Source organism: Taudactylus pleione, unplaced genomic scaffold (assembly GCF_031769625.1).
Source record: "Taudactylus pleione unplaced genomic scaffold, aTauple2 ptg000349l, whole genome shotgun sequence".
Lineage (NCBI taxonomy): Eukaryota > Metazoa > Chordata > Amphibia > Anura > Myobatrachidae > Taudactylus > Taudactylus pleione.
This window is the reverse complement of record NW_028284750.1, coordinates 3,170,056-3,193,166: the sequence shown is the minus strand read 5'-3', so window position 1 is coordinate 3,193,166 and position 23,111 is coordinate 3,170,056. Positions and strand designations below refer to the sequence as shown.

The following is a 23,111-nucleotide window of genomic DNA, read 5'->3' as shown; positions in this document are numbered from 1 at the left end:
ATATATATATATATATATATATATATATATATATGTTCGATATCGATATATATATGTTCAATATAGATAGATAGATATATATGTTCAACATAGATAGATATATATCTATCTATATCGAACATAGATATATCGATCGATGGATATCGCAGAGCCTCTGATTAGGGAAGGCAACCGACCATCGATGGTTTACAAACCATCGATGGTCTGGCCGAAAACAAGTGGTTTGCCATTGCTGGTGGCCATCAATGTTGTGCCATCGATGGTAACCCTCAATCGATGTTTAGGGAACATCGACAGTTGTGGTCTACACAGATCTCCTCGACCAATCGCAAAACAATTGATGGCTTCTAACGATGGTTGAACCATCGATGCTACAGCCATCCATGGCCATCACTACTGTATAACATAAAAATTGCTATTTTTATGTTTTACTGTGTTTTAAAAAATATTTTTTTCAAATAAAATAGTGATGGATAAGTTTAAAATTATGTTCGTGACCTAATTCAATCATAAAAGAAACCGACAATTTTGGAGCGGTTTTGGGAAAAAGAATTAGTCAGTTAAGTGGTTAAAAACCCTGGGGCTGGTTGTGCTTTAAGTGCATATATTGGTTTATTTTGACACTTTTTAATAAAAAATTAAAAATTAACACGATGCATCGACAGATCTCACTGATCCGTGCATGCATCTGGTGACGTCGGCATCGTACGGATCGGAACAATATATTGTTCAGGCATAAACACTGAACGATATGCCGTGGATCGTGTACGAGATTGCCAGATCTTACCTGCTGTAGGTAAGATCTGAAGATACGACCGACGACCAGCGGGTAGGCGCTTCGGCATCCTAATCGTAAGTGGACACTCACGATTTACACATATTATGCATGATCTGTCGTGCATAATATCGTCTAGTGTCTAGGCCCCTTAAGGGTACATTGACGACCTAGATAGTGTCACTGTTTTGGGGAGTTCATGAAACTTTATGTGTAGGAAATACTACATATTGTTGCTTTTTTTGTTTCCTTTGTATGGCTGTATATCATGGAGAGAAAAGCAGTCTAAATAAGACAAGTAAAAAAAGGAACTTTCCTAACATCATTATAAGAAGACAGGTCAATGTGGTGGTTTCCCCCAAATTAAGGATCATTGCTTATGTACTCGTACGTTTTATTTATAGATACAAAATTAGAGCGCCTTCGAACCATATTTTCTATGCCTACTTTGCATTTTATACTAGCATGCTGATATGAGCTGCCACGTCTCCCTCTCCAATATTTGGCGGTCAAATCAGCAGCTGCAGTGCAGCTATTTAGCTACTGGCATGAGCTGCTGAAAAACATTTGCGTGAATATTGGCATAGCTTCCAACTCCAAACCTTACAAGTGATGGGGCCCTGGGAACCACACTTTTTTTTTTTTACTCACTGCGATTACAGTTATATATTTTTGATTCCCAGTTATTTATAGAATGTACATCTATTACGCAGCACTTTACAGATAATATCAGTCCCTGCTTACAATCTATATTCTCCCATCACAAGGGCACACACACACTATGGTCACTTTTTTTGTCAGAACCTAATCTACCAGTCTGTTTTTGGATTGTGAGAGGAAACCAAAGTACCCAGAGAAGACTCATGCAAACACGCAGAGTGCTTACAAACTCCACACAGATTGAGCCTTGGTGGGAATTGAGACCTCTATGCTGTGAGGCAGTAATGCTAACCACTAGACCAATCATGCTGCTCAGATGTGTGAATTTTAGTAACTAGTTAACTATTACAATAGTTATTATACTTATTACTAGCTATTTGCACCAACATATTATAATACACTTTACAGAGGCTATTTATTTATTTACATCAGTGGTCCTTATAATCTACATTCCCTACAACACACACTAGGGGTCACTTCGTTAGAAGCCACTTAAGCTCTCTATCAGTGTGTGACAGGAATGTGGAATGAAACCCACTAAGAACATTACCTCCACACAATATGGCCTTGCTTGGAATATAATCCACAACACTTTGTATATAAATTGTACAGTCCAGTCTAACCACCACTAACCTTGTGCTTCCTCTTTCCCTTGTTGGAAGACTTTTCAGTCTGTTTCTGTGTTTCTTTTGGATGTTTCTCTGGTGCGCTCTTTTCAACCTTCAGTGGTTCAGTCTCCTTAAAAGGCCTCCCAGGTATCCGTGATAACAGGCTCAAGTCGATTTTTACAATAAGGGGGTATCTGTCCTCAGGCTCACTTAGGGGTGAAAGCAGCTCTTTCTCTTCCATAGGAGAGAACAATCGTTGCCGAAAAAAGCTATCATCCTCCTCAACAGAGGGTTTGGCTGGAGGAGTCCTATTGCTCTCAGAATACTTAGGGGTTTGGGATGAAGGAGGGAGGCTCTCAATTTCATCAGAGTCAGAGGATGAGGTATCAGTTTCAATAAACTCCTTGGATTTCTGAGATGGTTTATTTGAAGGCTTGAACTTTTTCCTTTCTGCTGCTGGCCGAGGAGACGACTTAGGCTCTTTTTTTATACTGGGCTTCCTGGAGCCTTTTGTAGCCGCCTTATGTCTATTAACAGGCAGATTGGTTGTGGTTTCTGCTGTTGTTACACTTTCGATTTTTAATTCTCTCCTTGGTGCCTCTACAGCTGCCTTCTCAGGTTTTTTTGGTTGTTTTTTTCCAACATTTCTTCTCTGAGCTGTACTCTCACTCTGAGCTGGAGACTTCTGCCTCCCACGGCTCCCCTCAGAGCCTTTTTGTGCCGCTTTGGAGTCTCTGACTGGGGTAGAATTATTGGACTCCTTTGGCCCACTTGGTTCCGTATAGCTAGATCCTGTTCCTTGCTCTTGAACTTCCTTTTTGTAACCTTGTGATGACGGAATATTGCTCTCTACTGAAGACGCAGGAGATACTTTGTGTGGATTCACTTTATTCAACCAATTATCCAATTGCCACTTATTTGATGGTGGAGGATCAGGCTTAAAAGAAATAGAAAATAAAGCAAAAGTTTAACAGATAGAGATAAAGCACTCTGGGAAAGAAACGGCAAAGTAACACCAACAGACAACATTATAACTAAGAAAATTACACACAAAGTATCCTCAATATACCAATCTGCAAAGGAATTTACTATACAAAAAGTTTGTTATAAGTTAGCTTCACAAGACTTTTTGCCATTTACCAAATGTAAAAAAAAAATAAAAAAATGCTAAATTATAACTAAGTACTGTAGTAGCTGACAGAAGGTCTTAGTCAAATTGCATTGTGTAAATCGCTGCTCAGCCTAATCCATTCAAAAAGGTTTCATGGGCAGATGCAAATCAGTCAGGAAGCACAAAACAACAAGAGGTATCCCCTTATTTGAATTAATTCATGACAAAAAAAAATTTCACTTGAAAAGAAAAATACAATGTGTTAAAAACAAATGTTGTGCAACCAGCCTTTCCAGTTTAGACATTATTAAAGGACATTACAGGAAGTCTAAAGAAAAAATAAATAACTATGTTACACTCTGCCAAGGAAATCTTAACTATTACAGATGCTTTTTATTCTGGTGAACCCTTACACTAGTTTTAGTGACTTACGGATGTGTCCACATTCATCTATATCCTGTGCGCTACAAGTCGGGTTACACATAATGCAAGAATGCCGTGCCACTCGGTAGTGCCGAGCGTCTTTTCGTGTGACTTTTTCCCTTAAAATGCAGCAGCTGTGACACTGTAACGTAGCATTTTGCATGCAGATACACCGTCAGTAGCACACAGAATATAGGCATACCACATATTTTAATCAGCTGAAGCTACTTGTGTGTTCTATTTGCATCACTTTGCGAATAAGATGCATTTTATGGGAAAAGTCGGACGAATAGACGCTCAATGTTATCAAGTTTCTGCACTGCATGGCGCAACTAGAAGGGCTGTTTAACGCACAAGGAAGCTAGATGTATGTGGACACATCTGTATTAAGTGAAAAACAGGCAGTACTGCTATCAGGACTATTAATTGTCATTTGATTATATATTTATTAGACACTAAAGCCGCATACACACTAGGTGATAGATTGGACTATATGAACAATAACAATATCGTTCATCTCGTTCAATATCGTCCAGTGTGTATGCAAGATATTAACGATGCGCGCTCCCGCGGATCGTTAACAATGTCTTCCATTGCCCGTACTTGCAGGGCAACCTGACGATATCGTCAGGTTCTGCAAGCTCAAGGATGAGGGAGAGTGCCGTCACTGAACGATATCGTTAACGACATTGATCCTGGCAGTGCAGGGGAAACAGTTAAGGATATCACCCATGGAGCATATCGTTAAGAGTGTATGAGCCTTAAGGGGTAAATTTACTAAAAGTTGATTTTGGAATTCGTTTAAAATAGACTAAAATCAAAATCGACACCTGTGTCTCTATTCAAAATAATATATTTACTAAGAATCGTTTGTGGTGCTATTATGAAATCACTGGTGATGTGATTTCTATTTAAAGTTCTAAATCTGGTGAATTCACACTTCAATAGATGCTAAAAAAAAATTTTTTCAAAATCGACTACATTATACAAATGCATCCCTATTGGCTAAAACATGTCACATGCACTGTAAGATGGAGAGAGGGTGTTGGTGAGGGAAGCAAGATGTTGGCAGGAGAAAGCAGATTATTTGGGTAGGTGACAGTCGTATTGAATGGTGAAAGTTGTCTGGTCTAATTGTCCTATTCTGTGAGTTTGGAGTCTTTTTTTGGCTTTAAAGTCTGTTTAATTTAAGGTCTTGTCAGTGTTTGTGTCTGTGTGTGTGTAGAGTAAGTAGTGGTAGTGTAGTGATAGTGTAGTTTCTGTTTGTCTTTGGTAAGTGTACTAAGGAGGGAATTCAATTAGGCGCAGTAGGTTACAGAATGCTAATTGATTCCCAAGCCTAACTCAATTAGTCCCTCAGCCAGGGGCAGATCCAGGGGGGCTGCGATCAGTGTGATCACACCCCCCCAGAGGAGAAGAGACTGCTGCTCTGCAGCAGTCTCCCACGTCCCACTGCAGCCCAGCACACAGCAGCATGTGCTGGGCTGCTGACAGGATGCCGGCACCATCCCGTAGGCAGGTGAAGCAAAACCCCCTGATAAGTGCCGTTTTTTCACGGCCGCAATCGCGAGAACACATGGATCCGGGAATTTATCGCGGATCCTCTGTGTTTTCACCCAAAACAGTGGAATTCTTTGTGCTATAAAAACAGAGTAATAGGAAAGAGCCCGCAATTCCAAAACCCTACGAGCCGAAGCGAGAGCCAGGAGGATGACCGTCTTCCAAGATAGGTACTTAAGATCAACCTCCTCCAAAGGTTCAAACATGGCCGACTGAAGGAACAGAAGAACTAGATTAAGATCCCAAGGATCAATTGGATGTACAAAAGGAGGTTGCACGCGCAAGACCCCTTGAAGAAACGTCTGCACCTCAGGAATGAGGGCCAATTTCCTTTGAAAGAAAATGGTAAGGGCAGAAACCTGCACCTTTAAGGTTCCCAGACGAAGTCCAGAATCCAGACCCGTCTGAAGGAAAAGCAGAAACCGGGATAAGCGAAAGGTCCTAGACGGAAGATCCCGACTGGAACACCATGAGATATAAGCACGCCAGATGCGATGATAATGCGCAGCCGAAACTGGCGCATGGTGGGAATAACCGCGTCTGGGATACCCTTACGTCTTAGGATATCGGTTTCAAGAGCCACCCCGTTAAACGTAGCTGCGCTAAGTTGGGGTGTATGAAAGGGCCTTGCTGTAGAAGATCCGGGCGCAGAGGAAGGGGCCACGGATCGTCTGATAGTAGGGACCGAAGGTCCGAGAACCAACTTCTCCGAGGCCAGTTCGGGGCCACGAGAATTACCGAGGCCGACTCCTGTTTTATTCTTTTTAGAAGACGAGGAAGAAGTGGAATCGGAGGGAAAAGGTAAACAAAGTCGTAGGTCCACGGACTTGTCAGAGCGTCTACTGCTTCCGCCTGCGGATATCGGGTTCTTGACACGTATACTGGAAGCTGACAATTCAATCGTGACGCCATGAGATCCATCTGAGGACATCCCCATCGACGTATCAGCGCGTTGAACACGTCTGGATGAAGCTTCCATTCCCTGAGATGGACATCCTGTCGACTTAGGTAATCTGCTTCCCAGTTGTCCACACCCGGAATGAATACCGCTGACAGGATTATCGACTGATTCTCGGCCCACTGGAGGATCCGAGTTACCTCTCGCATAGCCATGCGACTCAGAGTCCCTCCTTGGCGGTTGATGTAAGCGACAGCCGTCGCATTGTCGGACTGAACTCTTACCGGACGAGCCTTTAGCAACTCTGTTGCCTCTAACAGAGCATTGTAAATCGCTCTGAGTTCAAACACATTTATGGGCCACTTCTGTTCTGGAGGGGGCCATCGACCCTAAAAGTGATAATCGAGGACTACTGCGCCCCATCCTCGAAGGCTGGCATCCGTGGTTATGATAATCCAGTCCCACATGCCGAACCGTTTTCCCTCTAACAGATTGCTGGATTGTGTCCACCAAAGAAGGGCTACTCTGCTAACCGGGCTCAGACAAATCTGTCGATGTAGGAACAGATGAGACCCTGACCCCTGTGCTAACAGGTCCAGCTGAAACACCCTGGAGTGGAACCGGCCGAACTGTAGTGCCTCGAAAGCAGCTACCATTTTCCCCAAGAGACGAAGACAAAGAAGCATTGACACAGTCTTTGTTTTGAGGACCAGCTGAACTAACAGTCGGATATCCTTGGCCTTGTCTGTTGGAAGAAAAATCCTCTGAGATTTCGTATCCAATATCATGCCAAGAAATAAGTTTCTAGGACGGACTGAAATTCGACTTCTTGAAGTTGATTATCCAACCATGTTGGATTAGAATGTGATATGTCAGTAAGGCATGATCTGATAGAAGAGGCACCGATGGAGCCTTGAGTAACAGATCGTCCAAATAAGGTATTATGTTCACTCCTGATGACCGAAGGAGAGCGATCATGACTGACATGAGTTTGGTGAAGATGCGGGGAGCCGAGGATAACGCAAACGGCAATGCCCGAAATTGATAATGATCCCTCAAAATGGCGAAACGCATAAAGGCCTGGTGTGGTTTCCAAATGGGAACATGGAGATATGCGTCCTTGATATCCAGGGATAATAGGAACTCCCCTGGTTCCAAGCTCGCTATTACTGACTTTAGAGACTCCATCTTGAAACGATACATCTTCAAATACCGGTTCAAGGACTTTAGGTTTAAGATGGGCCTGACCGAGCCATCCGGCTTGGGTACTACAAACAGGTTTGAGTAAAGCCCCATACCTCGTTGAAGTTCCGGAACTGGAACTATCACAGAAGATACTACTAGAGACTGGATAGCCTCCTGTAGAACCTTGGCTCTTTCTGCCTGTATTGGCAGACTTGTAGTGAAGAAGCGAGGTGGGGGGGAGGTTTCGGTACCCCAGGGTAATTAGTCTTCGGATCCATGGTTCTATGGAAGTCTGGTTCCAAACTCGTTGAAATCTTTGCAGGCGGCCTCCCACTGCAGATGGTCCCAGGTGGGACGGAAGACCGTCATGCCACTTGTTTCTCAGCTGGTTTAGGCTCTGGTCTACGAGCAACCATGTGTGGACGACCCCTACCTCTGCCACATCTTGGTTGCGTGGGCGCACCTCTGGTCCTACCATGAAAGGAATGTGTCGCCCGAAAGGAATTAAACAAAGTTCCCATGTAATTTGTTCTGGGAGCCGATGCAGCTGACGGGAGGAAAGAAGATTTACCCCCTGTGGCTTGGGATATCCATTTGTCTAATTCCGGCCCGAACAGCATGTCGCCAGTGAATGGTAGACTTTCCACCGCACGCTTGGATTCTGCGTCAGCTTGCCAAGCGCGTAGCCAGAGGGCTCTGCGGGACGAAATCGCCGAAGCAGATATGCGAGCACTAATCTGACTGATATCCTTTGAAGCTTCTCCCATGTAAACTGCAGATTCACGGATGTGGTCTGCTAGTAGACGTAACTCTGCTTTGGAATTACCTGAGTCCAATCCTGTAATCAATTGATCGGCCCAGGAAACCACCGCCTTGTTGACCTAAGCGGTAACAAGTGTGGGCCTGAGTTGAGCACCCGCTGCTGTATAAATAGATCTTAACGTTGTCTCCAACTTACGATCCGACGGATCTTTTAGTACTGTAGCTCCCAGTACTGGGAGTGCTGTTTTCTTTGAGAGACAGATGCATCTACTGGAGGAGGGTTTTCCCACTTCTCCATCATGGATGAAGGAAAAGGGTAACTAGATGAAAACCGGCGCGGAATCTGGAACCTCTTATCCGGCTGTTTCCAAGCTACCGAGAGCTGTTGCTGCGAGAACGGAAAAACTGCAGAGCTCTTCGGTTGTTCGTTAAATAATTCAAACTCCTGTGATGGAGGAATTATATCCTCAGGTACATTCAGAGTCTTTCTGACCGCCAAAATTAAAGATTCCACCCCGGGAGAGGTGGACTCTAACTCCTGAGGGTGGTCGTTCTGTAACGCAACCTCCAATTCCCCTTCTTCGGTATCCATAGTAAGGAATTCTTCCTCCGACTCCTCTGACTGGAGAACAGCCGTCAGAATACGCTTCGGTCTCTGGTAGGAAGTGGAGGGTGCGGATGCCGCTGTGCCCATAACCTGTACCAAAGTGTCTAGAGACTTAGTTAGCCCCGCCACCCAGGGAGGTTGAGACTTGCGTGCCTCAGCTAACTCTGACGTTAAGTCTGACATAACTCCTACAATGTCAGCGGCCCACGGCGGAGCAACTGAGTCAGGAATAGCCATCGGTGGATCAATTGTTATACAAGCTTCACATAACGTTGACCCAGTGGCATGCAGCTTAGATAGTTTGTTGTTACACTTAGAACAGACAAACATCTTTTGAGACGCTTTTTGTTTTGTTTGACATGGATAAACAACAGTAACCCAGACACACAGCAGTGATGAGAAATAAAACAGAAGGCTGGTAGGGACACAGAGGTAGAGGTACCCCCTCCCACAGATTAGATTCCCTGCACTGACAGTGTTACTTACAGCCTCTTGCCAGGGATGTAGACAGGAGAATCAGCCTTCAACATGTGCCTGCACACTACCTGTGGTGGAGAGATGCTGGTAAACAACAGGTAAAAACGCGGCTCCAAGCTGCTCTAACAGCCACTGCTGAGATAATTAGACCAGGGAGCCCGCGCTATTAAGCTTCGCCCCCTTTCTTCTCAAGTCCGAGGGACTGTAAAATGGCCACCACGCTGTTATCACCTCCCCCCTGCGCTAGCCCCGCTGAGAAGGAGCCGCTAGTCACGCTCATCAGCGAGGAGAAGCATTAATCATTTAGCAGCGCTTATCGCGCTCTCTGAAGTCAGCGCTGGCAGCGGGGCAGGAGTCGGGGAAAGTGCATGTGATCATACTCACTGCGCTCCCCTTTGGACGGCTCCTCTGTATTAACAGCACTCTCCTCACAGCTTCTTCCTGGAGGCAGTCTGTGCTGTGTGTGCTGGCGTTAAGGAGCGGTCAGTAGCTTTTAGTTTAAACACTGCACACTCCTTCCATATTAACCCAGGAGGTTAACAGGTCGCCAGGTACCTGGACATCACCTTTAGAGAAGTGGCGAAGGGTACCTCAATAACAATGTAAAAGATGTTATAAATAATAAAACAAAAATAAATATGTTAAATAAAATAAATAAAATAAGTGACTTGCTGGAGCACAGCAGGTTGTGACCAGCTCCGTAGGCACATTTTCTAAACTGAGGGCTGGTGGGGCATAGAGGGGGAGGAGCTCCACAATTCTAAATGTAAAAGTGCCGGCTCCAGCTATCCACGCCTCTATACCCCAGCGTAAGCACCTCCAGTGTCTCCTAGTGGATGAAAGAGAAATTATCGTGGTCAATTAATTACCCCCTAAGTGTTTTAAATGGAGGGAGACAGGTGGAGGCAGTGAGTGGATAGGGAGAAGGCTGAGACTGATTAGCCTACACAGGAGGAGGAGGAGGAGTCCCAGTCAGAAGATAACAGGTCTGCAGGTCCCCTTCCTTGGCGATCAGCGACAGTAACTAGTGGTGGGGGAGAAGTATGTTTCTTCTCGTCCTCGCCTCCTACCCTTGCAGTGCTGATGACTCGTCCTCTGCACTTTTGAGGTTTATGCCAAGGCTAATGAATTGTCCTTAGCACTGAATGGGTTAAAACCACTGCAATGGGACCCTGACCATTTAAGTCATACACTGTACTAGAAGTGTATTATATTAAACAATTGCTAATATTAAAAGCACAGACATTTAGCACACCTTTTCAGACTGCAATATTACCTCAGGAGAGGCACAGCGTGATGGCTCGTTTGCCTCACTGTCACTGGAGCTGCTCTCACTTTCAGAATCCGATCCAGAGCTGCTCTCTGACCCACTGTGGCTGCTGGAATCATCCCTGGAATTCTCAGCTCCTTCACTGTTAGGTTGTGATGGCTCAGAATTACTGATGGAGTGAGAAGATATATAATGGTAAGATCCTTATAACCGGGATGTTTTTGAAAATAAGCCAGTACAAAGATAAGGGAAACATTTCTGCTTATTGCAATAATAAAACTGCACTATTTTACAGTGTACATTTAAACACAAAAAAACAAAAGAAAAGTATACAGTATCTCAAATAAGGTTACCAAAAGTTTTAAACCATTTAGTCTTGGATAATCATTGTAATGCTAATGTAGTCATGCTAATGAGAATAGCTTATAAAATTATTACCATTAAACTATTTCCCATATTAAAAAGTGGTCTCAAGAATGGTTCATGAAATGTCTATGGCTGCCACATATACATAATGCAAAGTTCCCCTCTAACTATGTCAAAAATAGGTACACTGCAGAATAGATGCCAAGAAAATGATTGTGCCTGGGCAGAGTATGGAAACCTATTTTTGATTTCCTAATGCATAATTAGCAGCTCAACACTGGTTTCATGATAGCTGAGGTTTTAACTTCAAAATGAAGAAAACCGCTCCTGAAAGGCGTGCAGATCAGGTTCCCCAGCAGCATCCGGTTGAGATGCGCTGTTGTACACCGATTCCTGCCCCGCCTGCTGTGGGTAGCAGTGGAAAAAGTGCAGAGTGTATTAAGCACCTGCTGCTCAATCGAGAACACAGATTGTTACAATGGAACAGTGAGGAGCAGGCATTTCCATTCAGCTACAAGGAATGTAGATTCATCTATTGCTACCATTCTGAGATGAAGACAACAGGACAGGTAGTACAAGTAATCGAAAACACCTCCCTGGATATCCTGCATTTGCCCCATAACTGGAAAAAAAATAGAAGGAAACATCCTCTTCTACAAAGAAACATCTTTTAGCCTTTTAGTCCCTATAACAATTCCTTGCAGGCTTCTAGCTCAGAGCATCGTTCTGATCACTCTGCCTGAGAAGCATTTATTCAACTGCCACACTGTTAAAAGCTGTGTTAATACAGTCTTGCTCAGAGGAAGACACCAAAACGGATCCCACCACATCTTCAGAATGTCTGTGTACGACGTCCGCCTTTGTCAGTTTATTACTATATAAAGTGCTCTAACCATTTTTGTTTTTTTTTACGTTTGAGAATTTGTGGGAGCATTGCCACTAAAGGAAACAGATAAATTAAGTAGAAATCCCATGGGACAAACAAGGCACACCTTTGGGTCCCTGGTCCTTGGGTAACAGAAAGACCATCATGTTGATGTTTAGCTGAACCCATATTCCACAATTTGCTTGCAATGTACAGATGAAAGACTAAGGTGTAGAACATAATTGCTGAGATATTCAGCCAGTTTTCCGCAACTAGCATGAAATCGGACAGGATCATGAGAACATTTCGTTATGCCCAGCACATGAGCCTGCTGTTATCTTCCATTTCAAGGGAGCTTTTAGCAATACCCTCAATTCTATGACACTGATCTCAAGCTTGGGCCCGTATTCAATTTGAGGCGAAAAGCCGGAATCTGCATAAAAGTTTAGCCGTTGACGTCATTTTGCCAGGCGGAAAAGTACCGCCGTATTCAATTTGAAAGACTTTCCGCCTAGGCGGAAAGTCAATGCAATGTAATGGGCGGAAAAGTTTCGACTATGAATAGCTGGCGAAAAAAAATGCAGAATGGGGGCTTTGGGGTGCAACGTTGCGGGAACCCCCGTGCAGCCTTCAGACAGTCCCCCAAAGGTAAACTGCTTCAAATTTTATTTTTATTTTTTTAAACCACTTAACACCCCAAAAAAATCACTTTCATTATGGGGCAAAAAAAAAAATCATTGGGGAACAAAGTTCACGGGTATGACATGACTTTCCGCTTGTTTAAGTTTCGCCGGGTCCCGTTTTCGCGTACTTTCAAATTGAATGCGGAGATATGCGGGCACACGTGCGATACTTTTCTGCCTGTAAAACACGCGATGTAGGTGAAAAGTCTGGGAGGCGGAAAAGTATTGCGGGTCCACTCAAATTGAACACGGGCCTTGGTTTCCAATGTGCACCAAAGAACTTGCAACCATCAATGAAGAGCAGCAGTCGCTGAGCTCAGAAGACTGACATCCATAATCACAATCGTCCAATCCACATGGCAAACAGATAGCCTTGTTGCTGTCCACAAGAGGAGAAGCCTACACATGTTTGGAGATTAGCGGTCTGGACAGATCAAAGTGTGATTTTCCTAATTGAAAATAAGTTTAATTTGAAGCACCAACAAAAAGAACTGTGCAAACTGCACCACTCTGAATGGCAAGCTCAGACTTCCCCAGTACTTTCATACAGAAGAGTACATTACTATAGACTAAAGGAGTTTATCTGGTTTGTGAAAGGGACACACTCTGCTGTTATGTGACTTTCTAGATTTGCACAATACAAAATGTTATACATGGATGTCTTGACGTCCATGAATACCAAATTAATGCAGACATCAATGACTGAGTGGGACTCTGAGCAGACCAATGATATATGCTCTATCGATAACACTCCTCTCAAGTGCAAATGAACCACTAGTAGAGAAGCCGCTGCCTGGTAGCCTGTCTACATGATACATTTTCTTAGGGCTTAGCAGCAGGTTTCTTTGGAGTCCTGGCCTATTCATCTCTGTGCTGCCCTCCGTGAGAGGCATAGGCCAACCTTATAGATATAAAAAAGGGAAAGGGACCTACAGATGTGTCCTCATACACTATTGCTGCATTTGCGCAAACAGCCCTTCTTGGCGCGCCAGGTCCCATATGACTCAACTTGCTGATATTTTGTCCGATTGTGCGGCTAAAGTCACAACGCAACAAAACCAGCTTGTTTTGCCTGCACTGATTAATTTCATAAACAACACTTGTATATCTCTGTGCGAGTCTGAATTTGTATATGAAGTACTATGATGCTTTGCATCGTACAGATAGTCGCACACAATATACAAGTGTCAGTGCTGTCTCCGTACAGTAATTTTGTCGCATTGCGTTGCAACTAAGAAACACAATCGGGCGAAAAAGAGGCTTGGCACAAGTAGAGTCGCACAGGACCTGGCTCTCTCGTGCCAGGCATCTTGCATCACGTGGCGTATTGAGGACACATTTGTATATAAAGAACCTACTCCAGCAAAAAAAAAAAAAATTACCAGCCGTTTTCCCATCCTATGTTTGACTAATGATCTAAGTCAGCTCCGTGCCGAAAAAATAACCACATGAAAACTGCAATGACTCCATTGGTTGTTGTAGATTCTGAATCCATCTCCCAAGTTTTCTAGCTAAATTCTAACCCCAGTAGGACCAGCATCCAGAGCCACATTCCAAAAATATGTTCATCCACTTATTCAGACCTAGCACCCTGAATGTAAAGCTTCCAAGACTTGCTCCGGATCACTTTTCCGCAGGCTTGGTGACCCAAGGTGAAGCAGGAGAAAGAGTGGCACCTGCTGCTATATAAATAGATTTAAGAATGGTCTCAATTTTCCTGTCCTTACTTTACTGAAGAGCAGCAGCATTTGGGATCAGAATAGTAGTTGCCTAGACAGTCGCACTATAGGGGCGTCCACCTTGGATGGATTTTAGCATTTTGGGGTATATTTACTAAAGTGAGTTTTTAGTAGTGGAGAAGTTGCCCATAGCAACCAGATTCTAGCTATTATCTCCTAGAAGGTGCTATTTAAATGTTAAGTAGAATCTGATTGGATGCTATGGGCAACATCTCCATTTCTAAAAGCTCCCATTTTAGTAAATATACCCCTTATCAATGTTACCTTTGAGAAAAGTAAAAGTTTAGTGATCTGCGTGGAATTTCACAGAGCAAATGATCAGCTGATTCCTTGCTGTCCTGGATGTGTAATGCATGCCACACTGCCCACACTAAATCATCACATTCCATCTAGTACAGTCCTCTTCAAAGCAATCCTCAATACCTGGTTTCTTCGATACTACACCCTCTTGTGAGGGGCGCCCAGAATCAGAATTTCTTATCCCCAGATGACAACATGCACATTTTTTAGTGTCCTATGACTAACATACAGCATGGTTAACAATATTCTTCTAAGAAAAGCTAACCAATATCAAAGGTTAAAGCTCTGACTAGGTTCTTTGCAAAAACATTGTATGAGGTTGCCTGCAGATTTATCAAAGATAACATTCGTAAGTACTTAATTTCAACCACAAGCTAGCAGTAGACTTAAAACCAGTCAAGAACACACATACTGTAGATATATCAAAGCAATTATGCATGATAAAAAAAACACTCGTTATTATAAATGTTATATAAACCTACCTTCCTGGTGTGTTGGTTGGTACGGTTTTATCACAGTCCTGTAGGAAAACAAGACGCTACATTTTTAGGTGATATGCAAATATCTCAAACAATTGAATCAGGTCAATATAGAAATTACTGTAGCAAACAATCATTATTTCTGACTTTTAGAAATAAAATAATGCTGAGAATAATTTAGAAGAGGCTTGAAGAGCTCTCTTCGCCAATAGTTCAGTGTTCAGTCGGTAAATTGGCTAGATGGTGCGTGCACAACTACCTGGTTCACACAGTCAGTAGTGTGGTTAAAAAATAATTTTTACCAGTAAAGGTAAAAGTAGTGTTAAACAAAACAGACCACCTCCAGCACTACAATTACAAAAGTACCAGAAATTAAATAGAGGTTAAGGCTTGAAGGAAAATTATTTACAATTTGACACGATGTTTGAGGAGTGATGTTATTGGTGGCTTTGTGGTTAAAGGGTGAGCAATCTGAATTGGATTTTGATGTATATGGGAAGCCAGTGAAGGGATTTGTAGAGGGGTGTGGTGGATAATGAACAGCAAGAGAAGATGAATAGTCCTGCCACAGTACTTAGAACATATTAAATTGGGGACAGATGATTGAGGGAAATGCCAAAAAGCATGATGCGGGGGTTCAGGCAGGAGATGATGGGTGAATAAAGAGTTGAAGATATAGTCTAGACATATTTTAATAGTGAAGTGCTGTGCGACTGAGGAGATTGTGGTGTTGTTGACCAAGGGAGATTTCCGGGGAGCTGGTCAGTCTGGATTGAAGAAATATTCTAAGCGCTATTTCAGACATATCGAACTTTAGGTAACACTGGGACATCCATGAGGAAATGGCAGGAAGTTGATCACGGTAGACCACAGATTCTCACACTCTGTCCTCAAAACCCCAAACAGTGCATGTTTTCCAGGTCTCCTCCCAGAATCGCAAGTGAAATAATTAGCTGCACCTGTGGATCTTTCAAAATGTGTCAGTGAGTAATGAGTACACCTGTGCACCTGCTGGGTGACCTGGAAAACGTGAACTGTGTGGGGTCCTGAGGACAGAGTTTGAGAACCACTGCAGTAGACCATAGCTAGGGAAAGTACAGTGTAGGTGAGGTAGGACATCTGACCATGGGTTCTCACTTCCCATACAGAAATAGACTGCCCAGCAGGGCTTCTCAAAGCAGTATGTAGAAGCATTATTTGTGGAGGGGTGGGAAGTCAAAGGTTGCTAGTTATTGACATAATGTTCCAACAGTCACATAGAACAGTTTAATAGCAGGAGCGATAATTACACACAAACTGTAGCATATCATTAAGTGCTTTGAATCAGTGAAAGTGCATCAAGCACATTAATGGGCATAGATTAATCAATGAAAGCTATGCATGGTAAGATGGGAACTGCAGCTGTCTATTTCTGTTACTACAAGGCCCAGGTACTTTGTCAGTCTACTGCTATTTACAGTATGGGGTAAATGGCCTGCAACTCACAGGCACCCATGTGTTTTCGGTGATATAGCTGCTATATTTAAAGCGGCAATCATTTAAAAAGGTAAAACCAAATCTGCCTTCAAGATTATTGCAACTTTCTAGTGGTTTAATCGCCTGCAACTTGCAGGCTATTACACTGACCCCTAAATGTACACCCACAAAGCACATTTTTGCTGATATTAGGCTTGTAAGGTTTTAAATCCAGCACAATAAATTGTAGGAAACAAATTTAAATAAATCTATCACTCTTGTTAAATGTACCTGATCTAGATCACTTTCTTCACTGGTGGTTATCATCAAGTCTTCCTTTAAATTACTGCAAAACAGAACTAAGTTAATAATGTCACTGGCAAAGACTTAAATCAGCAACAGCCCTTTAATGCTCTTTGTCTACACAAATACACACACACTCACATATATATATATATATTAAAAACAGGGGATGTTAGTTCCATATATTGCAATAAATGTTAATGTGACTAAAGTCCAATAAATTACCGTTCTGACCAGTCCTACACTGCATAGAAATTAGGCATTGATCAAAATCTCAAACTCCTAAGCAAGGACTGCCATGCGCGATTCCCCGTAAGCGAGGAACCGCCTTACCAGACATCTCTGTGCATCCAATTGCAGTCCGGGTCGAAGCATTGCTACTAGTAAGCTCAGTCGCTGAAATAACCAGTTCAGTTACTGGTGTTGCGACCTGGCGGAGGTAGATGGCATCGCAGTACATGCATCTTAATTCAGACGCTTAGTACTGCCAACCCAAAAACATAATAAAATAAAAGCTTAGGACTGCCTGAGCAGTCCCGTTATAAAGGTGCGTTTTGACCCTGCCGCACCAAACGAACAACTGAAGGCCTATGGCTAGGGGCGGGGTATATATGGAGGAGGACCAAGGCATCCTGGGAACTGAAGCTTTAACTGTTTGGTGCCTGGATCTCTCCAACCATAATATCCCTATGGACCCTGAAGAACAAAAATTACTTTTTTATATTGTAATTAGCAACACCACTAATGCTGGACAAACATTGACAGATAAAATGTGTGACAGACTATCTGGCAGCCTGACATCCTACAGATACTGTGGCTATATACTGTGAAATATGTCACAGCGTTTGGCCACGATATCCCTGGCTTCCACGTCCCTGGGGAGGAGACATTTCCCCTTTTTTCCCCTGTAATGGAACAAGGGAAATGTCCATTGGTCAGTAGCGGCAGCGCATACACTGCCCAATGTGGCCGACTTGTAGCGTCAATATCTCGCATTGGGCGGATATGCTGGACAATCCGACTGATCTTTTCAGATGGGTCATGCACAATTATCTGGGTGATCAGCCAATATTAGGCTAATCGGACAGATAATAGTATAATGCAGGCCTGGCCAACCTGTGGCTCTCCAGCTATTGTGAAACTATAAGCCCCAGCATGCCCAGCCACAGTTTTAACATTCCCTAATAGCAAAACTGTGACAGGGCATGCTGGGACTAGTAGTTTCACAACAGCTGGAGAGTCATAGGTTGACCAGGCCTGTTACTGTGTACGCCCAGCATAAGTAAAATATGTTATTTTGATATTCTGAGGGTTGAAAAAGCAGTCCAAAAGTTGGAGTTTCCTTAATTTGTGCTAGTACAGTGCGGGCTTTGACAGTTAACAGAGCTGGCAAGTTACATTTTATTATTTGGCAAAATGACTGCTTCAAAATAGTTAAACACAAAAGATATCCACTACGAATGTACAGGATGACAAGTGTTCGTTCAGGATAAAAGGTTGTTGCCAACTTATGGCATTAGTAAAACTCCCTGTGATCTATTTATACTCCTTAATATAATCCATGAGAATTTAACACACACGCCAATAGTTTACAATTTAGAACTTGTCCTACACAAGACATTCTCCCCATTCGCACAACTTTTAAGGATATTACTCCCACAGTAATGGCACATTTACCAATAGTGCAAATATAAAATGGCGGCTGGCTTACAGATGTGGTGTCATACATATTGACGCAGTCACCAAACAACCCTTCTTGGTGCATCAAGTCTCGTGTGACACGGCTTGTGCAGTGTCTTTCGCCTGAATGTGCGTCTTAGTTGCAACGCATCAAAACTGCTTCATAAGACTGCACTGATTAATTTGATTTGGGACACGTGTATATCTGTCTGCAACCAAGCCTGAATCTGTATATGAAGTGCTACAATGCAGCACCGCACCAAGTACCATTGTACAGATTCAGGCTCAGTCGCACACAGGTATACAAGTGTTGCCTATCAAATTAATCAGTGCCATCTTCTGAAGCGGTTTTGTTACATCGCATTGCGTCTGAAGCATACACACTAGACAATTTTGAGGAAACATTACGATATAATTCAACAATATACAGTTCAAATTGTCCGGTGTGTATGAACTGAACGACGAACGATGCGTGGGTCGTTAACAGTAACCCCAGTCCCAATCTGGGGATATCATGAGCAACGCCATGCAGCATGGCCCCGTTCTCTCTGCCCCCCCCCCCAACCCCCCCACTGCCGTAATTCGCCGCCATCGGCGGTGTGTTTGTATATACACTTGCCGATGCAGTCATCCTCGCAGTGTAGTGTGTATGCGGCATAATGCAAATTCGAACAAAAGACGTGAAAGATGCTACATCACTCGTTGCAGCTAACTTGTGGCAGGCGTCTGGCGCAACAGGACGTATTAAGGCTAGATGTATGAGGACACATCTGTATCCGTGCTCAATAGAACAGTAAGTCTGTATAAGCATATATAGTGGGTTTTAGTCTTTCAAAAGAAGACTATACTTACGCTTTAGCTGGATGACCATTGGAAGCTTTTGTTGATGTACTGTATCTTTCTGTGAATTTTAAATAAAGTACACATTAACCATATCCAAAAAACAAAAAAAGATATAAACATAAGTGTTAGAACAGCAGATCTGTATGCTAGGCAGATATATTTCCCAAATAGTTAAGAAATGTAAGCGAGATGGTAAGTGCCCCCTACACTGACAGAAGATGTTGAAAAGCAAAGGCTAGATCTGTATACACTCTAAAACAATTGGATTAACAAAAAAGCAGTGGTAATATTTTTCTGTGAATTAAGGGACACTTTAATGGATTTCTGTTCCAGTTTTGGTCTAAGCAAAACATTATTCCCAGTGTGGTTTAATAGAGTAATGGATTTAAAATAAGAACAACTTATATTGACAAGATAAATTAGCTAGGCTATGGGTGGCACACACAGAATGACCTTACTGTATCCCAAACAACAGACAGACAATCAGATCTTGTAAAATAGTATTGAAGAAAAAATGTAGGCTATAAATAAAAAGATAGGCAATCTTAGAATACAGTGGAGAAGAATAGTTTCCACTTATTTCTTTGTCATCTCCATATAAATGTTATTTTTGACATAATGTGGGTGTATATGAAACATCCAACATTGGTATTATTCTGGACAGTTTTGGAGCATGCTCGCAACACAGTCATGTCATGTCCCATGGAGGCGTGTGTAGCACTTCAGAAGCACTAATCTGTTCCCATCAGCTCTTCTGTAAAAACACTGCCAAGCTGAATGCGCACAAGTGTAACCATTCAGTGTGTTGCATTGGACCCACCTCAGGATGGTACCAGGATTCGGCACTAAAGTCCTTATGGCACAATAGCCCCTGAGAGTCACGACTCTCAATTAATGTCAACCGTTGAAGAGTATACATTTATCAGTATATCCCCTTTAAAACACAATGTTTTAACAATGTGTGTACCCCAGCATTACGACGGCATCACCGACGGGCCATCATATTAGGCAGCCAGTACACATTAAACGATCCGGTGCCCAACTGTCGGATATGTTGGCACCAGCCGCATCCCGCTGCATGAGGTCGTCAATCGCATTATCAGATTGAGCTGCATGTAGGGCAGACCTGACAATGCGACTTACGACTAAACGGAAGCGCGCTTGGTCATTAGTAGTGTAGTGCATACACACTGGCTGATTATGTGTCGGCCCGATACGGCGGATCAGACGACATATTGCCTATATATCGGCTAATGTGTGAAAATTGTGATATGGTGTCCGCGCTCTGAGGTCCTATTTATCGTTGTAAAGTGGTAATCTGTGGTCTATATTATAGGTGTATCTGATATGGTGTCTAATTCTATGTCAATTTACTGTGAATTGTTTCTTAATTTTGTGCCAAAGTCCTGGTGCGAACCAGCTGAAGGGTTTGTGTTCTTATAACCTCGGTCCTGGTGACGGATGCTGGTTTGCAAAAACTTTAGGCAGTTATATTCATCTGAATCTTGTATTGGAATTATATTGATATACTGATATCAGAGCATGCGCGTGACATCTCAAACACAGCGAGATATCTGAAATATAGTAGGGCAGAGCGTGCTCTAGCGGATGACGCGGGGCGCTCAGACACACCGGAAAACCGGAAGTAACGGACCGGCGACTTTATGGACCCATTACACAAGGTATTCAAACCCCAGTCCTGGGTCACCACTTCACCTACCCTTGAAAAAGTCCCCACATGGGATGAAACGCGTAGGGTCAGCACCATCACTTGTATGACTGACTTTTAATCTTTATCTCCAGACTATATTGTATGTATGCTCTGTAATTGCATTGCTTATTTTTAGCCTTCTCTAGCACCACAAATTGCCGCAGCAAGGCATGTGGGCAGAGCTTTAAAAGTATTTGTACCCTTACACGTACATAGTGTTCTGTTAGCTCATCATTGGACCTTGTGTCCCCTGCCCCTCACACCCACACACAGCAACCACACAGAGAAAGTGCACCTGGCGAACCAGCAGGATGGCGTCGAGACCTGGGTAAGTCGCACATGTTTACCCACCTTCTGCACAATAGTGTCCATCAGCACCTGATACTGTGGTTTGTTTATGTGAATCCTTGAGGTGGAGTGACAGTTTTCCGATGCAGATACCAGTTGGAGAGGGGAAGATACATCATCACCAAGTTTATGCCCACCAGGGACCTAATTAAGTATTACCCAATATAATTCCAATACAAGATTCAGATGAATATAACCACCTAAAGTTTTTGCAAACCAGCATCTGTCACCAGGACCGAGGTTATAAGAACACCCACCCTACAGAATGTTCGCACCAGAACTTTGGCACAAAAAATTAAGAAACAATTCACAGTAAATTGACATAGAATTAGACACCATATCAGATATACCTATAATATAGACCACAGATTACCACTTTACAACGACAAAATAGGACCTCAGAGCGTGGACACCATATCACAATTTTTATACTAAGTTTAGGATGGTTGGGATACCTTCCCGGTGCTCAGCAGCAAGAGGAACTAGTCAATAGCGCGAATCTTTAAATTAATCCATCGTCTAATGTGTACCCAACTTAAAATTTCTATTTCCAAAAAGTGAAATACAGCTCACTGTGTACAGCTGCTGTTTCTGTATCTAAGAGAAATGTCTGTTGCACTATGCAGCTCACCAGACTTTATATTCAATGGATCGTAACGACACTAGAAGTTTCACCCTCCACTGCATACATGACCATCATGCCACATCAGTGCTAGCCAAGTGCAACTGCTACACTGTATTTAAAACACATTGGCCAAAAGCATGAGTTTTGAGGTTACTGCGGACTTTATGGACACTAAGGGATAAAGTTTCTCTCTTATAGTCACACGGCTATACTACAAATTAAAATAAGGAAACACAGAAACGTTTGAAGCTTTAGAGGAATGAAAATACTCACTTTGATCAGCAGTGGAAAAGTTTGACTGTTGCGATTCCTTAAAACAAAAAATTTAAAAGGAATTACACAATAGCACTAGTAATTTACAATACAAAAGTTTGTGAAATAAAATACAAAAGAAATGTTTGCGTTTTAAATCAGTTAAATAATTATAAAAAAAAAAAAAGTGTCTGCACCATAGCATATAAATCTAAACAAAACTGTCCAATTTATCCACTAAGACCACAAAGCACAAATGCAATGGACAATATCACTATTCACCATTTTTTATATCAAATCCATCAATCACCCCCCTCAAGACTAGAGGAACAGAGGTATTTCCCATTATCGTGCATATAATTTCACAGTACATCTGTCACCTCTCCAGTAATTTTGGGGGAAAAAATTATACTGTGTAAATAATGGGGGGGGGGGGGGAGAAACTTACTTTACACTTTTTAGACTGACAATACTAAGTTAAATAAAACATTTATAAAACATTGAAGCAAAAGGAATAAAGTGAAACCAACCTTTGTTGGGAATGGAAATTTTGAGGGCTCAGTTTTGCAAGGGGTGTGAATAGCAGTCAGAGGGGGAGGCCATGAGTGGGTCATTTCCTGTAAATGAAAATCATACACTATAATGAAAGTTAGATTCCATACACTGTCGTCTTAATACAGCACGCATGAATACATGGACAGGAGAAAGTTGGACATGCACTGCTCATGTGAATTATTGTCAAGAAGCCCATGTGTTGTGTGTTTACTCAAAGAAATGAATTATCTCCATGTGTGAATGCATTTAAATGCAATTCCTTAGAACAAGTGGGCTACGGTAATTGGCCTTCCAGTTGTCGATCCCTGGTATGAACACAGGCAGTATTGCTAGAACATTTTGTTCTTGGATGCAGACCAATGTGTTTGTCTGGTCAAGTTATTGCTCCACTTTTCCCATTTTGAGATTTGTTTTTAAAAACTCTTGACTGGAAGGGTGCAAAATGCAGAGCTTTCAATGTGGAGACCATCTTTCCAAGGACACTCACACAGAAATGAGTGGACATCTGTCTAATTGTCACCAGACACCTAATTCTGCGTAAAGAGGCTATTCCATCCTGTGGAAGATTCAC

At 42.7% G+C, this 23,111-nt stretch overlaps 1 protein-coding gene across 6 annotated transcripts in view; it reads right to left on the bottom strand.

Annotated features, from left to right (window-relative positions):
• The window catches only part of AFF4 (ALF transcription elongation factor 4), a 113,888-nt gene that overhangs the window by 20,902 nt on the left and 69,875 nt on the right, over window positions 1–23,111 (bottom strand). For 2 of the 6 annotated variants that reach the window (XM_088444123.1, XM_088444127.1), the window contains exons 6-12: window positions 22,516–22,602; window positions 22,007–22,043; window positions 19,059–19,107; window positions 16,515–16,569; window positions 14,772–14,827; window positions 10,322–10,505; window positions 2,069–2,980 (exon numbers count right to left, since the gene is read on the bottom strand). In XM_088444123.1, the coding sequence (XP_088300249.1) occupies window positions 2,069–2,980; window positions 10,322–10,505; window positions 14,772–14,827; window positions 16,515–16,569; window positions 19,059–19,107; window positions 22,007–22,043; window positions 22,516–22,602 (1,380 nt within the window). The remainder of the gene's footprint in view (window positions 1–2,068; window positions 2,981–10,321; window positions 10,506–14,771; window positions 14,828–16,514; window positions 16,570–19,058; window positions 19,108–22,006; window positions 22,044–22,515; window positions 22,603–23,111) is intronic. The other 4 variants (XM_088444126.1, XM_088444128.1, XM_088444125.1 and 1 more) reach the window with 3 other exon arrangements.